Below are 23,004 nucleotides of genomic sequence, written 5' to 3'. Positions count from 1 at the left end.
TTAGGGATTCCAAAAAACTTTTCTGAAGTGGGAAATACTTTCCATGGGAAAATATTTTTCCATGACTTGACTGACACTGTAAGCCTGTGACACTGTTCTTCGAGTAATTATATTATTTGAAGAGAGACTATTCAATACCTGTGCCCTTCTGCTTACTGAAAATTATTTCCTATGAAAGGTGATCAACATTGAACTTGTGGACACATGCACTGATAGGAAAGGTGACTTCCGACACACGTCTAGGTAATCCAGTAATATTTCTGTCTGATTTTATCAGCCTAGAGCATTGTAATTGAGACAGTGCTCTGAGCTCAGAATTCACAAGAACTGCCTGACTTTAAATTATCAGCTAACTCAGGCAGAGAAAACCTGATAAGATCTTCAAATCCCCTGTAAAAACAAGCTATTTGTGATTTAGAACCACGCAATTTGGAAAAACCTTCAATGTAATAAAATTCCCTGAAGGAATAGAGAATGGCATGTGGAAAAAGGAAACAAAAGCAAACTAATGTTGAATTTGAAACGTGAATAAACCCCTCCCCTATCTTCATCCAAGTTGTAATGTACACACAGCTGATCTAACCTTTCAGAAGTGATAAAGCACCCCTCAGATTTGGCTCACTAAGTGGGCCTCAAGGGTTTCCATGAGTGTATCTCGGCTGCTCTAGTTAATACAGTTTGAATAGAAGATAAGAGAGAAACAAAGCTCACATAAGAAGATTTTAATTCTGCTACAAGGCAACACTGACATCACATTTAACTACAAGATAAAAGCCAGAAAACACTGGTGTGCACAGATGGAACACAAATACTTTGCACTGTTTTTTTTCCCATAGATAAGATAGAACTTTTCAAGGGAAGTAAGAGCAGTAGGGTATGCTAAAACAGATAAAGGTCTACTTGCAGTGCCCTTTCAGAAAAAGGATAGCACTCCATTGTGCTGGCTCATTACATTTTTTTGATCTTCACAGGAAACTCTGGTGCCTCAATGTCTGCTTTGCTTGTTTGCAAACACACTGTTTGCTAGCACATATAAAGTCAATCAGTTACTCCTCTGGGCTTGACTTTTAGGCCAGCCGTTTCCTTGTTCTAAAGAAAAAGATGTCCTGTCTAAAAGCTACATGTCTATTTACCACTTTTTCTGGCTGGCAACCAGTCCCTGAGCTGATCATTTGGTACACTTTCTGCTTTGGGGAGAGCAGTAATGGGTCACAGTAGAGCCACTGAGAACTTCCACAGCAACGGGAGCTCCTGCTACTTCACTGCTCAAAAATCCTGGCTCTGGGTTTTAAAGTTAAGTTCCCTTTTCCCAGACATCCCTCTGCAGGCTCTCACTCTGTAATTGCTTCCTGTCAATCATCTCCCCTTTGGACAACTGCACACTTACTGGAAAGGTGGATAAAACCTTCAAAAAAATGGTGTTGGTCCTAGACGATTTCCCATCTGTCTGAGAAACTACTCAAAGAATAATACAGAGTGTTTAAGAGCACATAAAGATAATCAGAATAGAAATAGTTGAGGTAGTAATGGGATTGACAATGATGACAAGTGTTGCTGTCAATTGTTAACCTAATTATTTTTAGTTTGCTCACTGTACACTGACAGACAGCAGACCTTCAATACAGCCCCAAGACTACTCATTAGAACAAACAGTGTCTGCTTAGGCACACTAATGAAGAGCTGCAGCTCACCAACCTGAATTGCCTTATTTTGATGCTTGAAATGTATAGACAGCACTTCCTCATTCTAAGAGAGGGAACCCTGCGGAAATTCATCAACCAGGCTTAAAACCAGACAGTTCATTCAAATATATAATACACTGAATCCAGGCTACTAAAATGACCCAGGCTCAGCTAATGGATAATGTGTAGTGGAAGTACTCTGTGGAAGTTAACAATGAGGGAGGGACAAAAGGGCTTGCTGTCCCTAAATGCTCTTATTTGAAGAGCAGTTCTGCATCATTCATCTAACGTCTGATATGCGATACTAATATTTTCTCAGTAGAAAAAGAAAATGCATTTGTGACAATTCCACTATAGCATGTATTTACAGGAGCTTATTGATGGACATTTCAATTGTCCAGTTCTCTTTCTATGTAACCATCTATTATATTCCAAGAGAGAAATCTTCAAAGAGCTTTGAAAAGTCTTCCGAACTTGCACAATACAATGGGGATCTCTGAATGTCCCAGTGAAAATATCTCTTCCTTCTTATTTATCACTGACACAGCTACATTGAGAGAATACACTCTGCAAGTGAAATAAGTACTGAACTAACTAACAGAAAAAATCTATCTCCATTAATAATGATGGAGATGGGAATTTGAGTGTCATGAGTTACTCACTGGGCAGATATTCAACAAGAATGTCTCATCTCCTCTAGTTAGGTGGCGTTTAAAAATTACTGTGTGCAAGTAACACAGTTTAGTAAATTAACAACCCAAATGTAATACTCACAGCAAACAGATTCCAGCAAAAAAAGAAAAAAAAAAAAGAAAAAAAGTAAAAAAAAAATAAAAAAGGAAGAAAAGTATCATTGCTTGACAGAACAGTCTTTTTTCTAAAGGACAATATGGTGAGGACATGAAGTAAAGAGAGCTACCTGAAAAGTTACCAGGTCTATGTTAACACAAATGGATTATGAGACATGAAACTTAACAAAGAAATAAAGGGTTAGTCACAAAGAGAAAATCAGTGCAAAATATTGTTTATATTCAGAGCCCTAAGAACAGAAAAGGAGCAATCATAGTTCTGCACTTAGATCATACCTATGACATTATTCTGCGGATTTTCTCCTGGTGTGCAGGACTCTTCCGAACATGTCACCTAGCTACTCTTTTGTTCAGATTCTGATCTTGCTGAGTATCAAAACAATTCTTCAGTAATGAAGATTGAGGTTTAATGACTTGATGTGTAATTTTGGCTTCTGCAATCTGCTTCTTGATTTTATCTTTTGCATAAACTGAACAAAACACGGCAATTTATCAGCTATCTGTGGACATTTCAAGATTTATATATATTGCAGCTCTAAATTTTTATTCTACATTTCCTTTCATTAGAACACTGCACTCAAGCTAGATTCATTGAGGCAAGCCAACATTATAACTGCTCTGTTAAATAGCAGCAGATGCCTTTATTTTCTGCATCCCTCTATAAAACAAAACTTTAAAAAATTTGTGTCTCTATATAAATATTTCCCTTAGAAGACAATACAAAGATTCCAGGCATCTGTTTCTCATTAAGCCAATTACTAGTTGTTTAAAATAGCAACCCAGCAAAGTCCATATTGATTAGATTTATTAATAAACTCCATGAGCCAAATTCTGCAAATGGACCACAATAAAATGATGAAGAGTGAGATAAACAGACAAGAGTGACCTGGCACTGAAATGTTCCAATCCCGACATTAGGTGGAATAATCAATATCCAATCTAAACCTCCCCTGACACCAACTTGATGCTGTTTACTTTTGTCTTGTTGCTTGCTACATGGGACAAGAGATCCATCCCCACCTGGTTACAACCTCATTCCAGCTGAAGAGAGAGGTAAGGTCTTACATGTCCCATTCTGGCTCCCTACCTTGCTCTATGTCACCCTGAATCTTAGTTCTATAAAAATATATTTAAAAGTATATCTGAGACAATACCTCAAAAGATTATGGTTTGGTTTTTCTTTTTTTTTATATTAGGTACTTGAATGTGGAAGCTTTCATTCTCTATAACTTCACTGTAGTAACAACAGCTGGCAACTAAACTTTTCATATCACCTAAAATACAAACACAATATGATACCAGATCAAACTTGAATTCTGGTGTAAATCAAGATAATTTTTCTATTTTACATTAGAACATGCTGAAACTTTTCCAGGTGTGGGCAGAAACTGTATGGTGAATGAAGTACTTCACTGCTTTATGGACATGAATTTCAGCTTAAATGCAGTGTGTATTAGTGACAATCAATACAGTACTTTCTGCAGAGTACTTTTTTTCCTTTTACTTCATGAAAACAGAGAGGAAACCAAACTTTTTAGGATTTTTTTCAGTATTATTGTACTATTAAGCTTGAGCACTCCAAAACACTGCTGTTCCACACTAAAACAGTCATATGGGTAGCACTATCCAAATATTTCATGACACCAAAAAAAATCATCTTACTATTACACTTCAAGATTTGTCAGCCAGGTTTCCAGGGACTCTGGCAGGGAGTGAGCTTCAGGTATGCTCAGGTATGTGCAGGTATGTGCTTCATACTGATGAAGCACAAGCAGTCCTCTGTGTCAGTGTGCAGTTAGACCAAAATTTAGTAACTTCATTACTTTCTTGGCCCTTGGAAAAGGACTATTTTTAAAATAAGCAACCTCATCCCCCTACAAGATATTTAAAGAAATTCCACTGTAGCATACTTCAGGTAAAAGAAAACATACTCCTAGTTATATCAAAATGAAAGACACGCTTCCCAACTAGGCTGTCCTTCTACATAAGCAATGTTCAAATATCAATTAATGGCAGGAAAAAAGTGTTTATAAAAAATGTTGCCAAAAAAAAAGAAACACATAGTCTCAATATCAAGAAATAAAAAGCAATCCACAAAACAGTTAAACTTCAAAGAAGCCATAAATCCTGCACATTGCGCAGCTTTTCTAGCTTTCTTTGTGTGCCAGAGATACATGTGCTTAGTAAATACCAGTAAAATAAATACAAATGCTGTGGAAAAAACTGACAAATGGAGGGAAAATATGTCAATCTCAAAACAGATCTACAATTAAACATATAAAAAGCATGAGCAATTTATGTGATTTTCCTTGCATTCAAACAGTTTTGTATGTTCCAGCTACTGTTGCTTCTATAGACTTGATTCACAATGTAACCATCAAAACTCAAAATTCAAGCTGCTGATGTTGTAAAAGAAGAGACAATTAAAAAGTCAGTGGCAAAACTAAAATGTGTAGAAAACTACTAGGAAAGCAGCAAGACACCAAATTTTCTTACATTTAAATGTGTTTCCCAGTGCAAAACCAAAGGAAATGCTTTGGTGCGGTTTGGAAGCTCAACCTGCTTAACTTTAAAATTCAGATAATGGTGCCCCTTTTGCCCTCCAAAACATGAGAACTGGTTTACTGCCCACACCAGGAGTTTCACTACCTCAATGTATTCTAATCAATACAACTCTCTTGAAAGGGTCTAATTAATGGAAATGAGACTCTTTGCAGAATAAAGAACTGCTCAGAATAAAGGCTCAAGGATAAGGCTTTAGCACAGCAACTAAATGCATTTATATGAAAGCATTTTACAACTGAATTTCTTTTATTTTCCCTCTTTCCCTTTACAGCATCATCAAGCTGCAGCCCAGTCCACAGCAGTCCTGCAGTCCACCAGTAAGGCAGTGGACCAGGAGAAATGCTGGTAAAAGAAAGTAACTAGAAAACACTGAGGATGCTATCTGATTTAAGAAGCAGTTTGTGTTCTTTATAAATTGAAGTGATGTTAATTCTATAAAATTGACTACCAGTATGGCAAAAAAAGAAAAAGAATTACTATTTCACATCACACTGTTTGCTGTGTATATACAAGAGCATTGATTTATTTTTTTCCTTTTGATGTGAGTTAACAGCCACACTGGGTCAAACCAGAGGTCCATACAACCGATTAGTTTTTCTGCAACAGAACTAGTAGCAGATGTTTACAAAAAAGTATGAAGAATAGAGCAAACAGAGAGTGAATCTTTCCTCAGCACACCCTTTTAGCTTCTAGCAATCAATGGCTTTCCTGAGCAATCTCTTCCTCAGCCAGAGACTGCACACAGCCATTGTGTTTAATAATGAATTTTTCTAGCTCATTTTTTTACCCATTTATAATTTTGGCTTCACAGCATCTTGAGGCAATGAGCTCCACGATGTAATTATGTGCTGTGTGAAAAATATTTCTTTTTGTTCATTTTAAACCTGCTGCTTAATAGCTTTGTTGGGTGCTCCTGATTTCCTGTATTATAAGAAATAATGAATAATTGCTGTTCCCATTGCAGAAGTAACACTGATCTCTGGCACAGCTCAGAATATCCTAAGGGGGTATTACAGCAACCAGGAATGAGTGATATTTCACTGTCCTGGAAAGAAAGTAGAGACTTGGTACTGGACCTGATAAAGTGGTTCTCTGTCACTTGTAAGGATTTCCTTACTCATATAATCTTTGCCTAGTTTATTATGCCAGCCTTAGGGAAGCTGTGTACAACAGTGTTACACAGAGCATGAAAGCTGGAGTTAAGTATGAGTGGGTGAATGAGCAAAACTACAAACCCAAAATGCAGAGTTTTACTTTAGTTTCCTTTGTCCAGCTTGACAAGAAACACCAATGAAAACCAGAAACAATTGCAGATGAAAAAAATCAAGGCTAAATGAACAAAAGCTCAGCAGATATCACAGCCTCATACAGAGGACACTGTTACTGAAATACTTTTCAACCAAACAATACACTTAAGTTTTCTGGCAATGACTAATGGTTGACAGCACATGAAAGAGCAATACTGGGATCATAAAAGACTGACAAACTGTTGCATGCAGACTTTCTCAAGATTAAAAAGCATGTGTCTCAACTTGACAGTCATGCTTAGATTCAGAGGACTTTGGAAGGACATGAAAAATCTAAAAAGAGCTTCGCACTACAAGCTTTTCCCCATCTAAGTCCCCTCTCTCCTTTTCTAACTATTCATGTGGGGTAGGAGGTGGCTGCTTTTACTGCTATTTCCTGAGTAGAGGATGCAGGATCTGACCTACCTTTCTAACATTTGCTATGTCATACTGGAAGTCTATTGTTTGGCCATCATTTTTGGGAAGGAAAAGCACAGAGATGGTTCATGTAGATATTCAGTGTAATCAATGGGAATGGTAATATTATCTCATTTCAAAACTCTAAGCTCTGTGATACAACCAGATATTTAAGCATCAAAAACAAATTGTTCCTGCTGTCATCTCCCAGACTAATCAGAAACTCTGCTTACTTTAGGAACCAATACCGTACTGTGTGGAAGCTTCCACCATCCCAAAGCAAGCAGTAGGAGGCATTCTATTCAGAAAGGAACCCTTAATGTAAAGGAGAGAGACAAGCTACAATTTCACTAAAAGAGCTTATGCCCCCTTCACTGGAGGCTCCCTTTGTTAGCTGAAGGCAGCCATAGCTATGTCTGCCTCTGAACAGCCCCAGCCCATGCATCAAGGAAGGTCCTCACTTTTTATTCCCTTTGGTGTGTGATTTAAGAACAGAGACTGTCTGTCTCTTGGAGACCCAGACCTCTCTCTTGTAGATACAAGAATTTCTTTTCTGTAATATATTAAGAACAGTTATTATAGCATAGGCAAACACCTTAAAGCTACATGAGTAATAACTGAGCTCAGCTGATTTTTACAGAAAAATGATCCATTTATTTTTAACACAGGCCAAAGCAGAGCACTGTCAGTCATGAATCTTTTGAAGACCTTAAGGGGAAGGAACTGCACCATTTATGTGGATGGATATTCAAGCTTCTTCACTGTTATATGACCATGTCTATGATGTCCCTTGTGTGGCTTCCATTTATGTAAAATGTAAAACAGGAAAGAAGGTATATTCAAAGCAACTTCGAAACAGTCCCTTAAATCCCTTTAAACCAACTGAACTTAAACACATGCTTAAGGTCTTCCCTATCTTGGATTCCAAATCATGTTGTAGACCTAAACCTTTCAGCTTTTGTGTGTGGATTTATGGATTTATGTGCGACCTGCTGTTTCTGTCCTGTGAAGAAGTGTTAAAATTATGAATTTTCATCAGTCTTGAACTGAGCTGCAAACTCATTACCTCCAATAATTTTACATGGTTGACACTGCCATAATGTCATTTCTGAAATAGTGACTCTCACTGACAGTATTTCACAAGTCCTCAAAGCCAGCCTGCTTTTCCTTCTGCTCTCCTCCTGGGCAGCTTTGTTTCCATGGGTACTCTGGACATCAGCTTTGCCCTGGATTTTCTGCCCATTGTTACCCTGCTAATCTTTGCCTGACCAAGGTACCTGCATCTTCTCACAGCTGTTTAGCAGGCCATGTCCCCTGCACCTCTGAAATGACTTGCTGTGCACCCAGGTGACCTCACTGCTAATTACTAAGACAGATGCAGAGCCAAGCAGCTCAGCAAACAGCACAGCCCCACGACAGTGCAGGCAGGGGCATCACGGAGACCTGGATGGGTAAACCAGGGGAACAGCTATCACACAGAGACAGAGGCAATGGCAGGAAACCAGCAAGAGAGCATAGAAGCCTGCCAACCCCCTTGTCTGCCCAATTATGACCTGGCAGATTTTCAGTGGACTTAACACTTCCCGCAGACTCTTTTGGGCCCATCAATTCAGTATGCTGCAACCAAAAGAAAGAAAAAATTCCTGCTAGAAAATGATGAGCATCTGTTCCATTGACAGGACAATCACTAAAGCACTACAGGAAACATGCAAGAAGAAGTCTTGTATTGCAGTCAGAAAACATCTTAAAAGATACTCTGAGCCACAGGTGACATAAAAATACAAATTTTCATTTCCTGAAAAATCTGTAATGGCTACTTATTTAAAACTAATGCATTATAGAAAATATTGCATATTTTACATATGCTCTGGATAAACTGATGCTAAATGAAAACCCCAACTGCTAAATTATGCTAATTTGATTTGAAAAGTGTTCCTCTCGCTTTCCAAACAGTCAGTAATAATGCTCTGGTCATGAGACCAGCAATGGACTAAAATGCCTAATTATTTGTAGTGAATAAATGCAATCTGTAGAAAACACATAGTGTATATATAATTAATAGATTATAATTGCATTTAACATCATCTGCATAATTCAAAATGGAATAACTACATGACTGATTTTTTATGTCTTTTTAAAGGGCACTAATAAAATATGAAGAAGCTAAGAAGGCTTATATGGGTAGGAAGTAATGAATAATATCTTGAACATTAAAGCACAATATATTATTCTGTGCACATAAATAGGACCAATTCATTTTTGCAGGTGCAATGGGAAAAGTATGGTACATCAGCACTTTTCCAAAGTAAATAATATGTTAACTGAAGAAGAGATTACAGATTCTGATCAAATATTCAATATCTTATTTGAATAATTAATAAGTCAGGCTGGTGCAAATATGCAGCAAATGGCCTGCAACATTTCAAGAACTTTTCTTTGTTGCAAATCATACTTGTCACTAGCATTTAGAATGTTTAACCTATCACCTAACAGCTGTGAGCATTAAAGACATTCTTGCAGATTTCCCTCTGGAAATTCACACTATGACTGAAATGACGTTCAGTGGCCTCATTTAGTTTCCTACTGCCGTGTTCAATAGCCCATAACAATACACAGATTGGCTAAATCTGAAATTAAACCCTGATTTCAATAGGTACAGAGAGAGCATAAATTTCATACCAGGTAAAGCCCAGTAGCAAGATCAGTGGGCAAAAATGACTTCACTAGTGGACAACCAGAGTAAAATATACTGAGGAGTCTGGTTAGTACAAGTTCGACTGTTTCTCAGCCTGTGGCTGCCAAAGGAGATGAAGACAAGATAGGCAGAAGAATAATGTTCAACAAATTTCACATGCTGAAATAGTGGAATGATGTGTGTTTGTTTTTAATAAGAATATACCTCTGTGTACCGCTTCTCTAGGAAGAAAGCAGTATGATGGAAAAGGTTAATTCTTTCCATTAATATTATATAACCCCTCTGTTAATTACTTGGACTTATCACATGTGGATACAGGATTTTCAAAGAGCTGCTCGGTACTAAGTTGACAAAAATCACTGAAACTTTGAAACTATTTCTTTTATTGCTCCAATTTTACATTGCACACACCCATAGATCTTTCCAGACTAAACTGAGAAAGATTTTGCAATGACATCAGAGAAGAAAAGATCATAATGATGGAGTCATAGGTCAGTAAAAAGGGGAGGAAGATTAAAACCAGTTGTGAAAGACTGCTGTGATGGCTGGGCTCAAGATGGGAAAAAAACCCACAACCTCCTAAAGCAAATTGAAACTTTATTACCATGGGATAGTGAAGTGCCAGAGGCACATCCACAAAACTGCATGCAACAGTTAAAATCACCCATTTTAAATGGCTTTGCAGACTCACTCATTAAGGATCAGGAATAACATCAGAGGTGCTTATCATGCTTTAAATTCGCTTTAGATTTTCAGTCCAGCTATGCTGAGATGCAAAACAAATGTCTGCTAAATATCTGATCATGGAAAAGACTCCCAGGGCATCTTCAGGACCAAGAAAAATGACATGTTACAGCACATTTTTTCTTGCTGACATATTTTGTATTCATTCATATGTTTGCCTCAGCATGAACCAGGACTCCCAGCCTCAGTAGAAGCAGTGAATGACTGAAATAGCTGCCAGAGTTTCTACACAAGAACAACCTGCACTTGTTTATCCATCTCATTGATCAGCTTAAGAATCTATATCTCACGACTTTTGAGTGGACCAACATTTTTCTGAATGGATCAATACCACCAGTCTCTGTTTTAACTGCTTAGAAAGACACAATGGTCATCAAAGATGCACTTTAAAGCTACCAGGCTTTCCTAAAAACACGGTCTAAACTTTACATACAAGACTAAGTCTGGTAGACTTTCATGAAGAAAAAAAATTGGCAGAATTAGGTATCCTTGCTCTTGTTAAGTGTCCTTGCTGCCTAAGATCACACACAGTTCAGACTCTTTATGCAGCTGAGAAGAAGAAAACAAGAGGTCCATACCCAAGTAAACCACAGACTGATCAGTACCAAAAATAGCTGAATCACAGCATAAGCAAACAGCTGCCTACACCCCACTGAGAGTAATCCTAAGGATACTGGAAGTGCTCTACTCGATACACCTCTGTAATTTTATTATTCAAACAGATAAAAGCACAAAGCCTTTCTAATGAAGCCATGACCTGCCTAAATCTATTTTCTGTGATAAGAATAAATTCTAATTAAACCTGCTTAAACAAAACAAATTAGAGAGCTGTTTCTGCATATACATGCACTTTTATTTAAATTGGAGGAAAATGCACTTTGGAAGAGCAGGAGAGGAAAACAGTCTCATTTAGAAAGTTGTGGGACATCTTGATCACTGGGCAGTTAACCACACTGTGACATAAGGCAGTGTCATGTGAATGATATTAAGCACTATGACAGCACTTCTCATCCATGTGAAATCTGTTAAGAAGAGAAATTCAGGGTGATACAGCATAGGTTTAGAATTGCAAAAAACTAGCTGACAACAACTGACATTCAGCAAAATAAGTGTCTTCCTCTGAATGGAAAAAATCCCAAACTGCCATACAGTTAAAAAGTTGTTGACAACTGATTCTGGCTGATCAACAACTGGAAGGCACCTATTATTCTACAAGACTTAAATGGATATTGCATGCACTGGGAAGCTGTCACTACTAACATAGGCCAGTGAATGTCGTTTCAGGTTTGGAATTTCTTTATTTCAACAATTTGGTATTGATCAATTTGGTATTGATCTGGAATTACAAACCAAAGCACTCTTTGTGAATAAGGCAGTTGCTTGTTTTTACTACTTCCTTCAGCCTCCCTACATGATCTCCACAGGGCCAGGTTTTTCAATGCTCAAGTATCTGGGATAATCCCAACCAGAAACAAGTTACCTGGTATTGTTGGAAGGCTTTTGCAAATTCCAGAGCAGTGTGAAGAAAATGGTTATGTCTGAACAAAGTTCTTTGATAAGGAAGAGTACCTGCCTTGTGTAAAGGGCCTCTATAACCCCACTTGTTGGGGTTATCCCTTGCTGTGTATGAGAGAAAACTTACACAGTAACATATGGCTTAACCAAACCACTGCAACTTTCCAGTATGAAAGATTAAAAATTAAACTGGGCATTCTGCAATTGTTCTGAGCTCCATCCGAACAGATGAAACTTGGGAAAAATTATTGCAGTGATCTCTAAGGATGAGTATTTCTAACAACTTTCCATGCCATTTTCACTGGACCGGTTCCCACTATTTCATTTCTATCTCCATCTCTGTTACGTTTACAATGCCTAATGAGTTCTCCTTTGTATTACAAAAACAGAAGGAGAGAAACAGTTACCTGTTCCTGGTTCTTGAAGACACAGATGCTGTCCTTCCTGTATTTACACTGAGGATTAATGCCCCCATCCTCACCCAGTGTTCGAGAGTCTTTCTGTTTTCCATGTAATTTGTGTCTTGTGGGATAGAAAGTAATTTGCACTGATTATGGTGCTGACTGTCTCAGCTGGTGTTCCAGAATATCAAATAAAATCAGAGAAAAAGGTGTGATATAAATGTACAGGTTGGAGGTGAGAAAAATTAGTTGGAGTCACAAGGAACATTCAGGAAAAAATAGGGCCAGCTGGGTCCTACCAGTGGCTGTAATAACATAACATTAAAAAAACACTCAATTTTCCTACTGTTTTCAAGATTTCACAACTTTGCCCCAGAAGCACAAGTCTTAAAAGTGAAATGTGGCAGCAAATTTGTCTTCCAGCTGGAACCAAAGAGAAAGAAAAGCTGCAACTGGAGACTGGGTTTGAGTGACAGGATTCTAGTCTGTTATGGCTTTGCATGACAGCAGAAAATGGAAATTATATCAGACTTCTTTCAAAGTCAGACATTATTCTAAGAGTGGTTTGGAGAAAAAAAAAAAATCAAAGTAGGCACCTATGGGGCAAACATCCTCCATGAAAAATTTCCTGCTTGTCTGTAATACTTTCTGCTTCTACTGGTTTTAGAGAGTTTTCCCCCCTATTTTGTTTCTTAAAATAATTTTATATTTATCCCAGATATTCCACTGGCCAATGAATTTTTTTCAGTGAGTTAGGTTTTACTGATGATTACCACATCTACCTTAGCATATCTACATTAGCAAATCTTCTGAAGTTCCATTTAAATGAAGAGACTGCTATTAAGACAGAATTTCTTTCATATCCCAAATTATTTTCAACACCCACCTTTGACTTCTCTTTAAATTATCCATCTTTTTATGATATTTTTAAATACTATTTTTAAATACTCTTACCAATCTCTAAAAGGTGCTAAACTGAAGTGCTAAACTGAAATGAATTGTTTAACACACATTAGATAATATATTTAATGTTCCTGACCTTGACAGGCACCCTGAACCTGTATTCATTTATCTAACTATGGTAATTTAGACATTAGTACAGTTACATTGGTGCAACACATCAAAATGAAGGCCATGCAGCACAGAGGGAACATATTCAGTGCAGTTCATCTTGACAGTATATAACATTGCTGTATTTTAAATAGTATTGCTTCAATGATATAAAATAATTTCTGGATTGAAACAGTTAACTGCCAGAAAACCTTGAGAAAGGATGTGTTCAACAGAAGGGGAGGAGAGGGAAGATGAGACAGACAATAGGGAGGAAAGCCTTAAAGATAAAACTACATGGAGGAACCTTTTTTAAAATTCTGTTATTGACACAGCCCTGTTAGTGACAGTAAGTGAGGCTGATCTGAGCAGGACACCCTTTGCAAATCTTGGCTTTTCAAAGGAACCTCTGGTTTTGAGATAATGGAAGCTCAGAACTCCCTGTCACGGAACATAATGTGAAATTGATTTTTCAAGGCTTTATCTACACAAAGTTGCACCGGTTTAATTAAAGGTGTATCTTCAAATCAATTTTGTTAAACCAGTCCAAGCTCCTGCACAGACACTCTGAAATTGATTTGGAACTGCCTTATGTCAACTTGCCTTAATTTGGCAAAGAACCACTTTACACTGAAGAGTCACCAATTTAAGTTGATCCAAAAACAGCATTAAAAACAAAACTTATCTAAAATTGTAAGACTTTAATGAATTTATCTGTTTCTGCCCTAGGTATGCCAAACCATGCTAACCTCTAGTGGCCTAATTGATCTGTTTAGGAAGCAGACAAACTCGTTACTTGAATTTATGGCCCTTTGACAATGGACATTTTTGAGAAAGGATACAATGAAATCCCTGTGAAAGTACTGAGTCTAAAACCAAGAGGTGATATATGTAAGGAGGAAGACGTGATGAACTGAGGAAACCACTTTTCCCCTTTTCCAGTTACTTTTTTTCTTTAATACAGAAAGAAGATGAGCAAGGAGACTCCTTCATGACCAGTAAAGGCTCTCCCATGCTGCAGTACTCGGGAACAGATTAAATAATATACAATCAGTGCAGGGGTACTTGGGAAATCAGGCCAATGACATCTTGTCAGTCTAACATCTAAAACCACTGGAACCAAGCAAAAATCTCTCCTTTCTTAAGGGTCTGGCAGGGGATAGAAAGGATTTCAAAGATCCACTGCAGACAAGCTATGTGGAAATTTACCTGAGGTTTCAGGATTTCTGCGCAATCCCGATCATTTGCACTCCACTAGGCCGCAAATGAAGGGCTGCATTTACATCCACAGCTCTCAGAAATGCACTCCTGTTATTTCCACACCCAAGAAACAGATGGGAAAGCAGCAGTGAAGTTGCCACTGGTGTGGCCCTAAGGATGTGCCCTCATGCGCTCTGGTTCTACAGACAGGCACAGTATCGATCTCTCCAGCAAACAGCAAGGGCCTGATCCCTCTTGTGGGAACAGGAGCCTTCTCCCAGGAGAACAAACGGGTAAAATCCTGCAAAACAGGGTGTTCCTCCAAGACCACGAGTATTGGGAGCTATAGACACTCAGTATCCCAAGTGGGTAATTCCTAATGCAGAGCTGAGCAGCGAGCAGGGAAGTACCAGCCTGCAACTGCACAAAGATGATTTTTCAACATTCATTCTTTGCATCAATTGTGCTACACCAAAAACTTCAGCGTGACACCAACAGGACTTAAAACTATATATATGTGCTTAGATGGTGAACTTTTGGTAGCCCAAATTATTGAGAATAGTAGACCTAATTATTAAGTTTTATTTTAAAACACTTAAAACTATGCATGACAGCAAGTGCTCTGTATCCTTGCACTCCTCTGAAGTGATCCTAATGGGCAATGTGCTACTTTACTTTCTGTTCTGTTCCACAGATTTATTTTCGTAGTGAATCCTGTGTGAATTTCTCCTGAATCAAACTCTTTCCCTGGTGAGACTATATAATCCTGCTGTCTTGTTAGAACAAAACCCGTCTATGAGACTTCATTCAAAACAAATCCCCTGTCAAACTATTCCTTCCTTTTCATATGGACATTTATCCTTCTGGTAATACATAAGGAAGAAATTCTTTTGTTATCTAGTTCAAATTTATAAAGAGGACCATATCAGTCTGACAGAAATGTAAACAAAGAGATTTGCAACCTTTGCAGTGCTAGAATATATTGGGCAGTCATTCACTGCATATGGAAGAAAAACAATATAACTGCAGTAGCTCAATGGAAAAAGACCTCAAATATATGGCTAGGTACAGTTCATTGTGATTATAACAATTTCCATATATAAAGAGGAGTTTTTCAGTTCCAGCTTCACTATTTTAAGGCCTCCTTCCCTGCCACTATTAACAAACTACACTCTGATGAATTGCATCTACTGGCATTAGTCATGACTACACCTACTGTCTGTAATGGGATGCCATTCATCAGCTTGGTAGGCTGAAAATTAAGTGATTTTCCTGGAAATTGTTTCTCAGCAGAATCATTTGATCCACTGTAGTTAAAAAGCCATGTCATTGGTTGCACTATAAATTCCATTTTATGGTCTTGCTTTTATTTTTTTTTAAATAAATTAATTGTAGTTTTCCTCTAGGCTTAATGCTGGTATAAAAGGTTTTGGCTGATGAGCAAATCTCTTCCAAACACAAGAATTTTCAATTCTATCACTTTTAAATAACAGTGGCATAAAAAAACCTTACAGGAACAAACTTGTTTAAGTCAGCCACACAAATGAAAGTTGACAAGTGATTAGGTCCTCCTGGGAATGAATTGTTTTCTATGTTCCAGGGGAAGAAATGTCATCAGTGACTTTGGAAGTGGCCTGAAGCATGGGTTTTGGAAATCTAATAATAGAAACATCAGTTTAAACAATTATATACTTAAGCAATTTTTATAATGCGAAGTTGGCATGACAACGCGTGAAGTTCTAAAAAAACACCATCCTTTGTAAAAGGATGTGTGCAAGCAGTGTGCACACTGGGAAAATCTCAGCATCAGACACATACAACCAATGGTCCAGAAGACATAATGATCAGATCGTTAGACCTGACACTTACTTCATACTCCTCTTTAAACCCGTAGCCTTCTGCACACTTCATCTGGGTGATGTGCTGCAGCAAGTCAGCTACACGGATAGCTGGATGGAGCTGTCCCGTCTGGTAGGGCACATCCACTGGATCTCGCTTCTTATAGGTATGGGACTGGACCAGGCTGCTTGTGTCGCTGCCCATCGTGTGGGTTTCATCTAGAAAAAGAGTATCTCATCATGAACTGGCTCATTTTCACTTATTAGAAGAAATAGAAACTACAAAGATTTCTACAGGAATGGCAGAAATCTGACACCGTCAGCATTGGTTCTGTCTGTGAAGGCTACACCAGAAGAACAGTAAATCCATGAGCAGTTTACACACGGAAATTGCAAGACTGATTGGAATGAGGCAAAGTCCATAGTTCTACAATGGAAGCATTGCAGAGCAGTCCAAACTCTAATATTGTTTTAAATGTTGCTAGCTGATTGCAAACAAATTTTAAAACAGGCATTTCATTTTAAACTGCATGGAAGTTTCATTCTGAAACTTCAACAAGTCCCATGGAATGAAACTGGACTTGCATTTTTCATAAACTACTGAAGTGCTGTATTTTACGTTGCAAATTTAGAGCAAATGTTTGGAGTGAGCAAAATAAAAAGATGCACAAAATGGCTTATGGGTTCATCAAGCTAGGACTGCAATGGAAATGTAGATCTGAAAACAACACTTGGAGACAAACTACAAGAGGACAAATGCAAAGGATCATCTGGTAAGGAAAAAGGTCTTGACTGACTGCTGAACATGCTTTAGGACCATGGTGTATCATGAGCCACCACATTAGGCATGGAATGTTATATGTCAACTGACATGCAAGCCAACAAACAGGAGACCCCCGTGGGCTGGTTAAAAATTTTATGAGACACAAACTTCTCCCAACCCTCCACATCTCTTCCATGGGGCAAATGGGCAACTTACCATTGATTGGCACTTTTAAGAAGATACATATCAGGAGAAAAAAAGAGGAGGAGAAAAAGGAAACAGGGCATAAGCAACAGTACTACATTAATAATTACAGGTAATTTTATGTTTTTAATTTATTCTTTACAGAATGATTCCCTAAATGAGTCAGATTCTGATCTCAGTTTCACAGTAGAAATTAGATTTACTAAAACCAAGATATACTGTGAGTCAATTCACACAGATGGAACTGAGATCAAAACCTCTACTTAGAAGTAAATAGATGTGGAAGTGCACTCTACCTAACGAAGCAATATGACTTGCTTCGTGTATAGATGGAATTCTAAAAATTTATTCAGACTTGACAAGAGAAAAAACCCACCCGAAATTCTAAGGTTCAAGAATCATCATAAATATTTTATCTGTTTACTCACATAATAATTTTATGTATCTTTGAGTATTTTAATTTTAACCAATATAGTTAATAGGGTGCTTTGATTTATTCAAGCTATTCCTCCCTGAGTGAATATTGAAAAAAAAACCAAATCTAAATCTGTATCATATTTATAAAATAAGGTATTTATTAAAAATTTACTTTTAAAAATAAGCCATATGAAAGGGAAGCCTTAAAATAATATTTCCACATTCATTAGTTAGATATATTATAGCACAAAGTTCCACAAATACTCCTGTATGAAAAGGTCCCAGATTCTCATGTACACACCAAAAATATTAACACACCTTGTTAAAGGTGAGATTCTGGTCTTAGTTGTACTACTGAAAATTGACATTAAAGCCAGAAAGCTCAAAGCTCAAAAGATGGTTTGAGGCCCTCTCAATTCCCACTAAGACAAATGAAATCTGGTCCTCACTAAGCATACAGTCAACATGAACTGTGCATTGACACCTAAACCAAAAGAGCAGAGAAAAATGTATGGTTAGGAGTATGGCCATTTCACTCCTTTTCCTGTCAGTCTGCTAATCTGGTCTAATGCAGAGGAAAGGGATTCATCTTTAAGTCATAAAATTTTAGAACTTTTGTCTGATGTGGTATAAAATTGTACTGCAAAGCACCTTGGGATGCATGGTATGAAGCGTGGTACAAGTGTAGGTACAGTATGTTGCTGCTGAAATGGCACCTGAAAACTACAAGGTGGCTAAGACACAAAAGACAAAAAAAAGTGTAGAAAGTTGATAATGATTTTTTAGGTTGCTTATTTCAAATTTAGAAACAGGTTAGAAAACGTGAGGATTTTTTTTTTCTGCAAGCAGCAAAATTCTTTGCAACACAGACTGTTAGTACCTAAGATGAAGGCAAAGCTATCAAAGTCTTGCACTATGCAAGCATCAGTTTAATAATTATGAATCTCTTCCCTGCAAGCTCCGTAGTTTTAGACTAATTTTCCTCTCTCCACTTCTTTATCTCTTATAGCTGCCTTAATACAGAAGGAGTTATCATTTAAGCTTTTTAAAATAAAGTGGTTTTAATCCTTGGATTATATAGTACATTAGGAACCACATACCACAGATTTTTATTTTGCCTCTGAACACTGCAGCATGAGCTTTTTGGGCTGTGAGTTTTTCAAAGGGTGAGCTGCTCCAGATGCAGTGTCCGTGGGCAATGGGAAATCTGCCTGGCTTAAATACTCCTACAGCTGCAGTTGTCCTACTGCACACTTACCCATTCCTGCAGAGCTGTACAACATTTATTAAATAATATATCTGGAAACAGTATGTGTGTTGTGGCTTTTCTATCAGATTTTGAAAGCTGAACTCAACCATTCACCTGACTTGTACCTTTCCCAGGAGGTCACACTGAGAAGATCATATAGTTCTAGCTACAGGCTTGATCCTGTAGTTTAACACAACTTCTTTGGACAGTAGAAGACAGCAAGAGCAGGTATAACTTGAAATTAAAAACCTGCATACTTTGTTAACAGCTGTATTCCCCTACCAGCTCAAGCGCAGTTAATTTGATTTACCTCAGATACAACATTATTTCTGTACAGAGAGTCATAAACACATATTGGGAGAGAGATCTAATCTGAATGGAACACCGTTCATAAAATGGTACTAAATTTTTAACATGTAAGGTTAAAAAATATTTATTTCATACAGTGAAATAACTGCAATATTTTCTGAGATGAGTAAGCACAGGTTTGCTGTAGTAGGCCATAAAATACATACCTAACTAATTAAAAGATTTTACAGACTTAGTAAAATCAGGTAATTTATTTTTCCCAGTGTGTGTTTGCCTGATAGCTGAACTACTTACTTAAAGATTATTTCTTGGGGGAAAAAAGGCTAACAAATAATTTTACCATTGTTATTATACAGAAAAGGATCACAAAAATAACTGAAGAAAGCATTAACTAAGTAATACAGATAGGAAATCTCAAAGTTTTTCTTCTGATAATAGTACTTTTCTCCTTGTCCTACCCACAAGGTCAGAAAGAACATCTACTGCATGAAGCGCTGAATGAATGCTAAAGCACACAAAAAAATCTAACATCTCAGGCAGTTAAAAGGCACTGCAAATTTCATTTGCATGCAGATTATTACATTGTTACAGTCACTACCATTACCTTCTTCCAGATTTACATAATGTATAAAACCAGCGAAGTTCCCTCTCAAAGTTATCACATTGAAGTGCACTGCACTAAATATTCTTTCACAATAACAAAACTTAAAGATCACTTCCTAAACTTTTACTTCTTATATGCTTCACTCTATGTCTATGTAAGCCTATTTAATTTAAAGTTCAAGGGCAGGAATCACATAAGGGGTCTTAAATTTTTTACAGTGATTAGAAGAAAAAAGAGGAGAAAAGAAAGTATTTGTTGTGAAAATATGGACTGGATAACAAGTAAATGAATAGGCTTAACACTTAAGGAGTTTGATTTCCTGCTACAGTGCACTGTTACGTTTTGAATTACTATTAAAAAGCTGCCCCTGCTTAGTTTAAAGTTAGCATGGGAAGGAGGTGTAAATGAAAACAAGCCACAAAGGGGTTAGAGTTAAGCACTGGAAATGCAATAGCACCTCATGCTTACTACTTATCACTGTGCAGAAAACTCTCCCTTTTTGACATTGGACAATAACAGATTTTCCTAAATTCCAAGTGGAAATGCTTTACATTCTAACGGTATGTTTTTAACCTACAGTTTTACTGTTTTATTTCACCCTGTGACACCTGATGCATAATAAACTATATACTCTAAGCGTCATGTTATGATTTTGCTGTTCAAAATAACATCTCCTCTCTGAAACTTCACTTTTTGACAAGCTCATCAGAAAGTCTGCAGAATTGTCAGAAGACACAACAGCTGGTAGATGGCCTGAACTGTATTTTGTCTGATTTTCTGTATCCTGAGCAGTTTAACTAGGAAAAAAAAGTTATTTTTAAGAAGTGACTCTTCACTTCAGAGATAAAACAGAAAAAAAATGAGGAAAACTATTTCAATTGCTGTGATAATCAAATTCTTTTGTGTCACTCCAAATACATGCATAAACATTTCCTTGCAAATCCACTTGTTAAAATCATTTCTGTCTTTTCTCCCCTGACTTGCACTATGACAGTAGTAATCAAACCTGATAACTGCCCTTAGCACCTCAGTGTAGCCAAGTTTACCACCCCTCCCTTTAGCAGAAAGCTCCAGCATTTTGCATACTGTTGTCTGCTCCCCAAGAACTGCAACTTCTGAAATTACTTCAGCAATAAATTTTGATAAAGGGAAATGTTCTCACCTAAAATTGCAGTTGGCACAAATGGATCTGTCATACATCATAAGCAGGTCAATGCAGGAAAGGTAAAAAGAGAGAGAACAGTAAATGATTGATACATGTTCCTGAGTTTTCTTTCAGAAAGTTGCTGTTAGCAAATGGTATGTTTCTTATATATACATTAAATGTTGATGGCAAGAGGTATAATTACATAAATATGAATGCTTTTATTATGGAAGGGTCTATAAAAGGTGGAAACAAGAAAAAAACTGGTTACCTGGGTAATAAGAATTAGGCACTGTTGTGCTCAGTGTGTTAGTTTTCATTGTAAATGAAGATGGTGAAGATACAGCTGCAAAGAGAAACAAAGCTGGTTAGAGACAGAGATATGATATGCAGCTACTTAAGCTGAGTGACACAGCAGATGGCATTGACTTGACTTAAGAGTTCATCCTGCTGTGTTTCTTGCACTGGAATCAGGACCTAGGGAAAACCAGGCAAGTCTAGTGAATGAAATAGCTCACTGAATTTGATCAATTCTCTAAAAAGAAGTGTCATTGGAGAAAGCATTTTGATTGCTGATGGGAAATACACTTCTTAAATCACAAGATTAGACTGAATACTGATGCTTGAAACAACACATCACGACGACAAGAGGTGTTTTTGACAGAAGCTTTGATCGTTAATAAGTTTTCCTTATAACACTGTAAATAGCATATGCAAATATTCGACTGTAGTTTATTTTTTCCTCTCCTTTTTTCATTTGATTTGTTTAGACAGGTGGATAGTGTGCATAGAGATTCTAATAGACCCTGAATATTACTCTTTGTTTAAATGTTTTCAGGGAGCGATACACGGACCAATGTTCACACTGGAATTTAATCATTTAACCATTTGTAAAACCGATGGGAAAGACCAATGGGGACAAATTAAGTTCAGTCTGCTCCTAGTACACAAATATCATGCAAATTACCATTGTAAACACAGACAGATTTAACAGGAGTTAATCACAACATTTTGCAGGATGTTCAGCTAAGGAGTCATGAGAGGATTTTAAGCAAAGCTCCTTGCAAATTCCACCTTAGTTGCTTGTCTACACATCTCATTCAGTCTGACCAGGGAATGTAAGCATATTCTGGATACCTGTAAACAGACTAACAGGAATGTGTGAAACAAAACAGAGTTGAGGAAGACAGGATCTGCTGGATGAGGAGTGAGATTACTCCTGCTGGCTTCCATCCATCTTTTTTCCAGTTGATCTTCCAGGGCAAACAGTTACTAGCCCATGTTAATAAGGGAATATCTCAAAACTGGTTTAAATAATGTTGATATTAATCCTTTATCATATAAATTATTATATCTGAGACCATGTCCCTTTGATTCCTCCAGAATGAGGAGATTACATTTCCTTGACAGTCAGAACAGTGCGATTCTTCTTCTGGGTATGGATACAGAGATCAGTGGAAGTCACGGCTGCGGCAGGTAATAATAAAACTTGCTAGGTAGAGAATGCAGGCAGGGTAATGAAGTTTCATAGGAAGTAGGAATGCTCTAAACCTCTTGTGTACAAGGTCTTACACAAAGATTATTCTGAAGACTGTCAGGGTGCACCTTCTGGTGACCATGTTTCTTATGGGAAGTCCAATTAGAGGTTCTAGCCCTCGAGCAGCATAAAAAACTTGTTATGGCAATAATTTCAAAGAGGTTTGAGGTGGTTCAACATAAGGAGGATTTAGTCCCAGGAACTCATTGCAGTTTCATTTGTAGTTATGACCATTCAGTACCACCAGTGGAAAACTGTACCATGATGATGGAAGATGAAGTAAAACCTCTTGATCTCTTCACAAAAATAAGCAATCTCATTAACAGAAGTGGTATATTCTCACCAGAAAGGCAGGTCTGATTTGAAAGATCTATTTCAAACCAATTTCAAAAGTAACTCAAATGCAAATTAACATTGCAAATTCTGAGCCTAATGCTGCTGAGATAAACCTCACTGTATAAACCTCACAGTATAAACCTCACAGAGTGTTTGTACAATTGAGCTCATCAAAGATAAATTCTTAAGCATATTATTAAAGAGTGGGAGTTGGGTCTTGCATACTGTTAGTACTTGAA

General features: G+C 37.4%; 1 protein-coding gene across 1 annotated transcript in view; it reads right to left on the bottom strand.

Moving 5' to 3' along the window:
• The window catches only part of PTPRM (protein tyrosine phosphatase receptor type M), a 438,824-nt gene that overhangs the window by 69,536 nt on the left and 346,284 nt on the right, over positions 1-23,004 (bottom strand). Inside the window, exons 17-20 of the mRNA XM_054284774.1 lie at positions 21,164-21,238; positions 20,911-20,937; positions 17,182-17,193; positions 16,234-16,421 (exon numbers count right to left, since the gene is read on the bottom strand). Of these exons, the coding sequence (XP_054140749.1) occupies positions 16,234-16,421; positions 17,182-17,193; positions 20,911-20,937; positions 21,164-21,238 (302 nt within the window). The remainder of the gene's footprint in view (positions 1-16,233; positions 16,422-17,181; positions 17,194-20,910; positions 20,938-21,163; positions 21,239-23,004) is intronic.

This window comes from Melozone crissalis, unplaced genomic scaffold, assembly GCF_028551555.1.
Source record: "Melozone crissalis strain CALT ecotype California unplaced genomic scaffold, PUWL_Pcris_2 ptg000042l_1, whole genome shotgun sequence".
Lineage (NCBI taxonomy): Eukaryota > Metazoa > Chordata > Aves > Passeriformes > Passerellidae > Melozone > Melozone crissalis.
The sequence above is the reverse complement of the archived record's forward strand: the minus strand, read 5'-3'. Positions and strand labels throughout refer to the sequence as shown.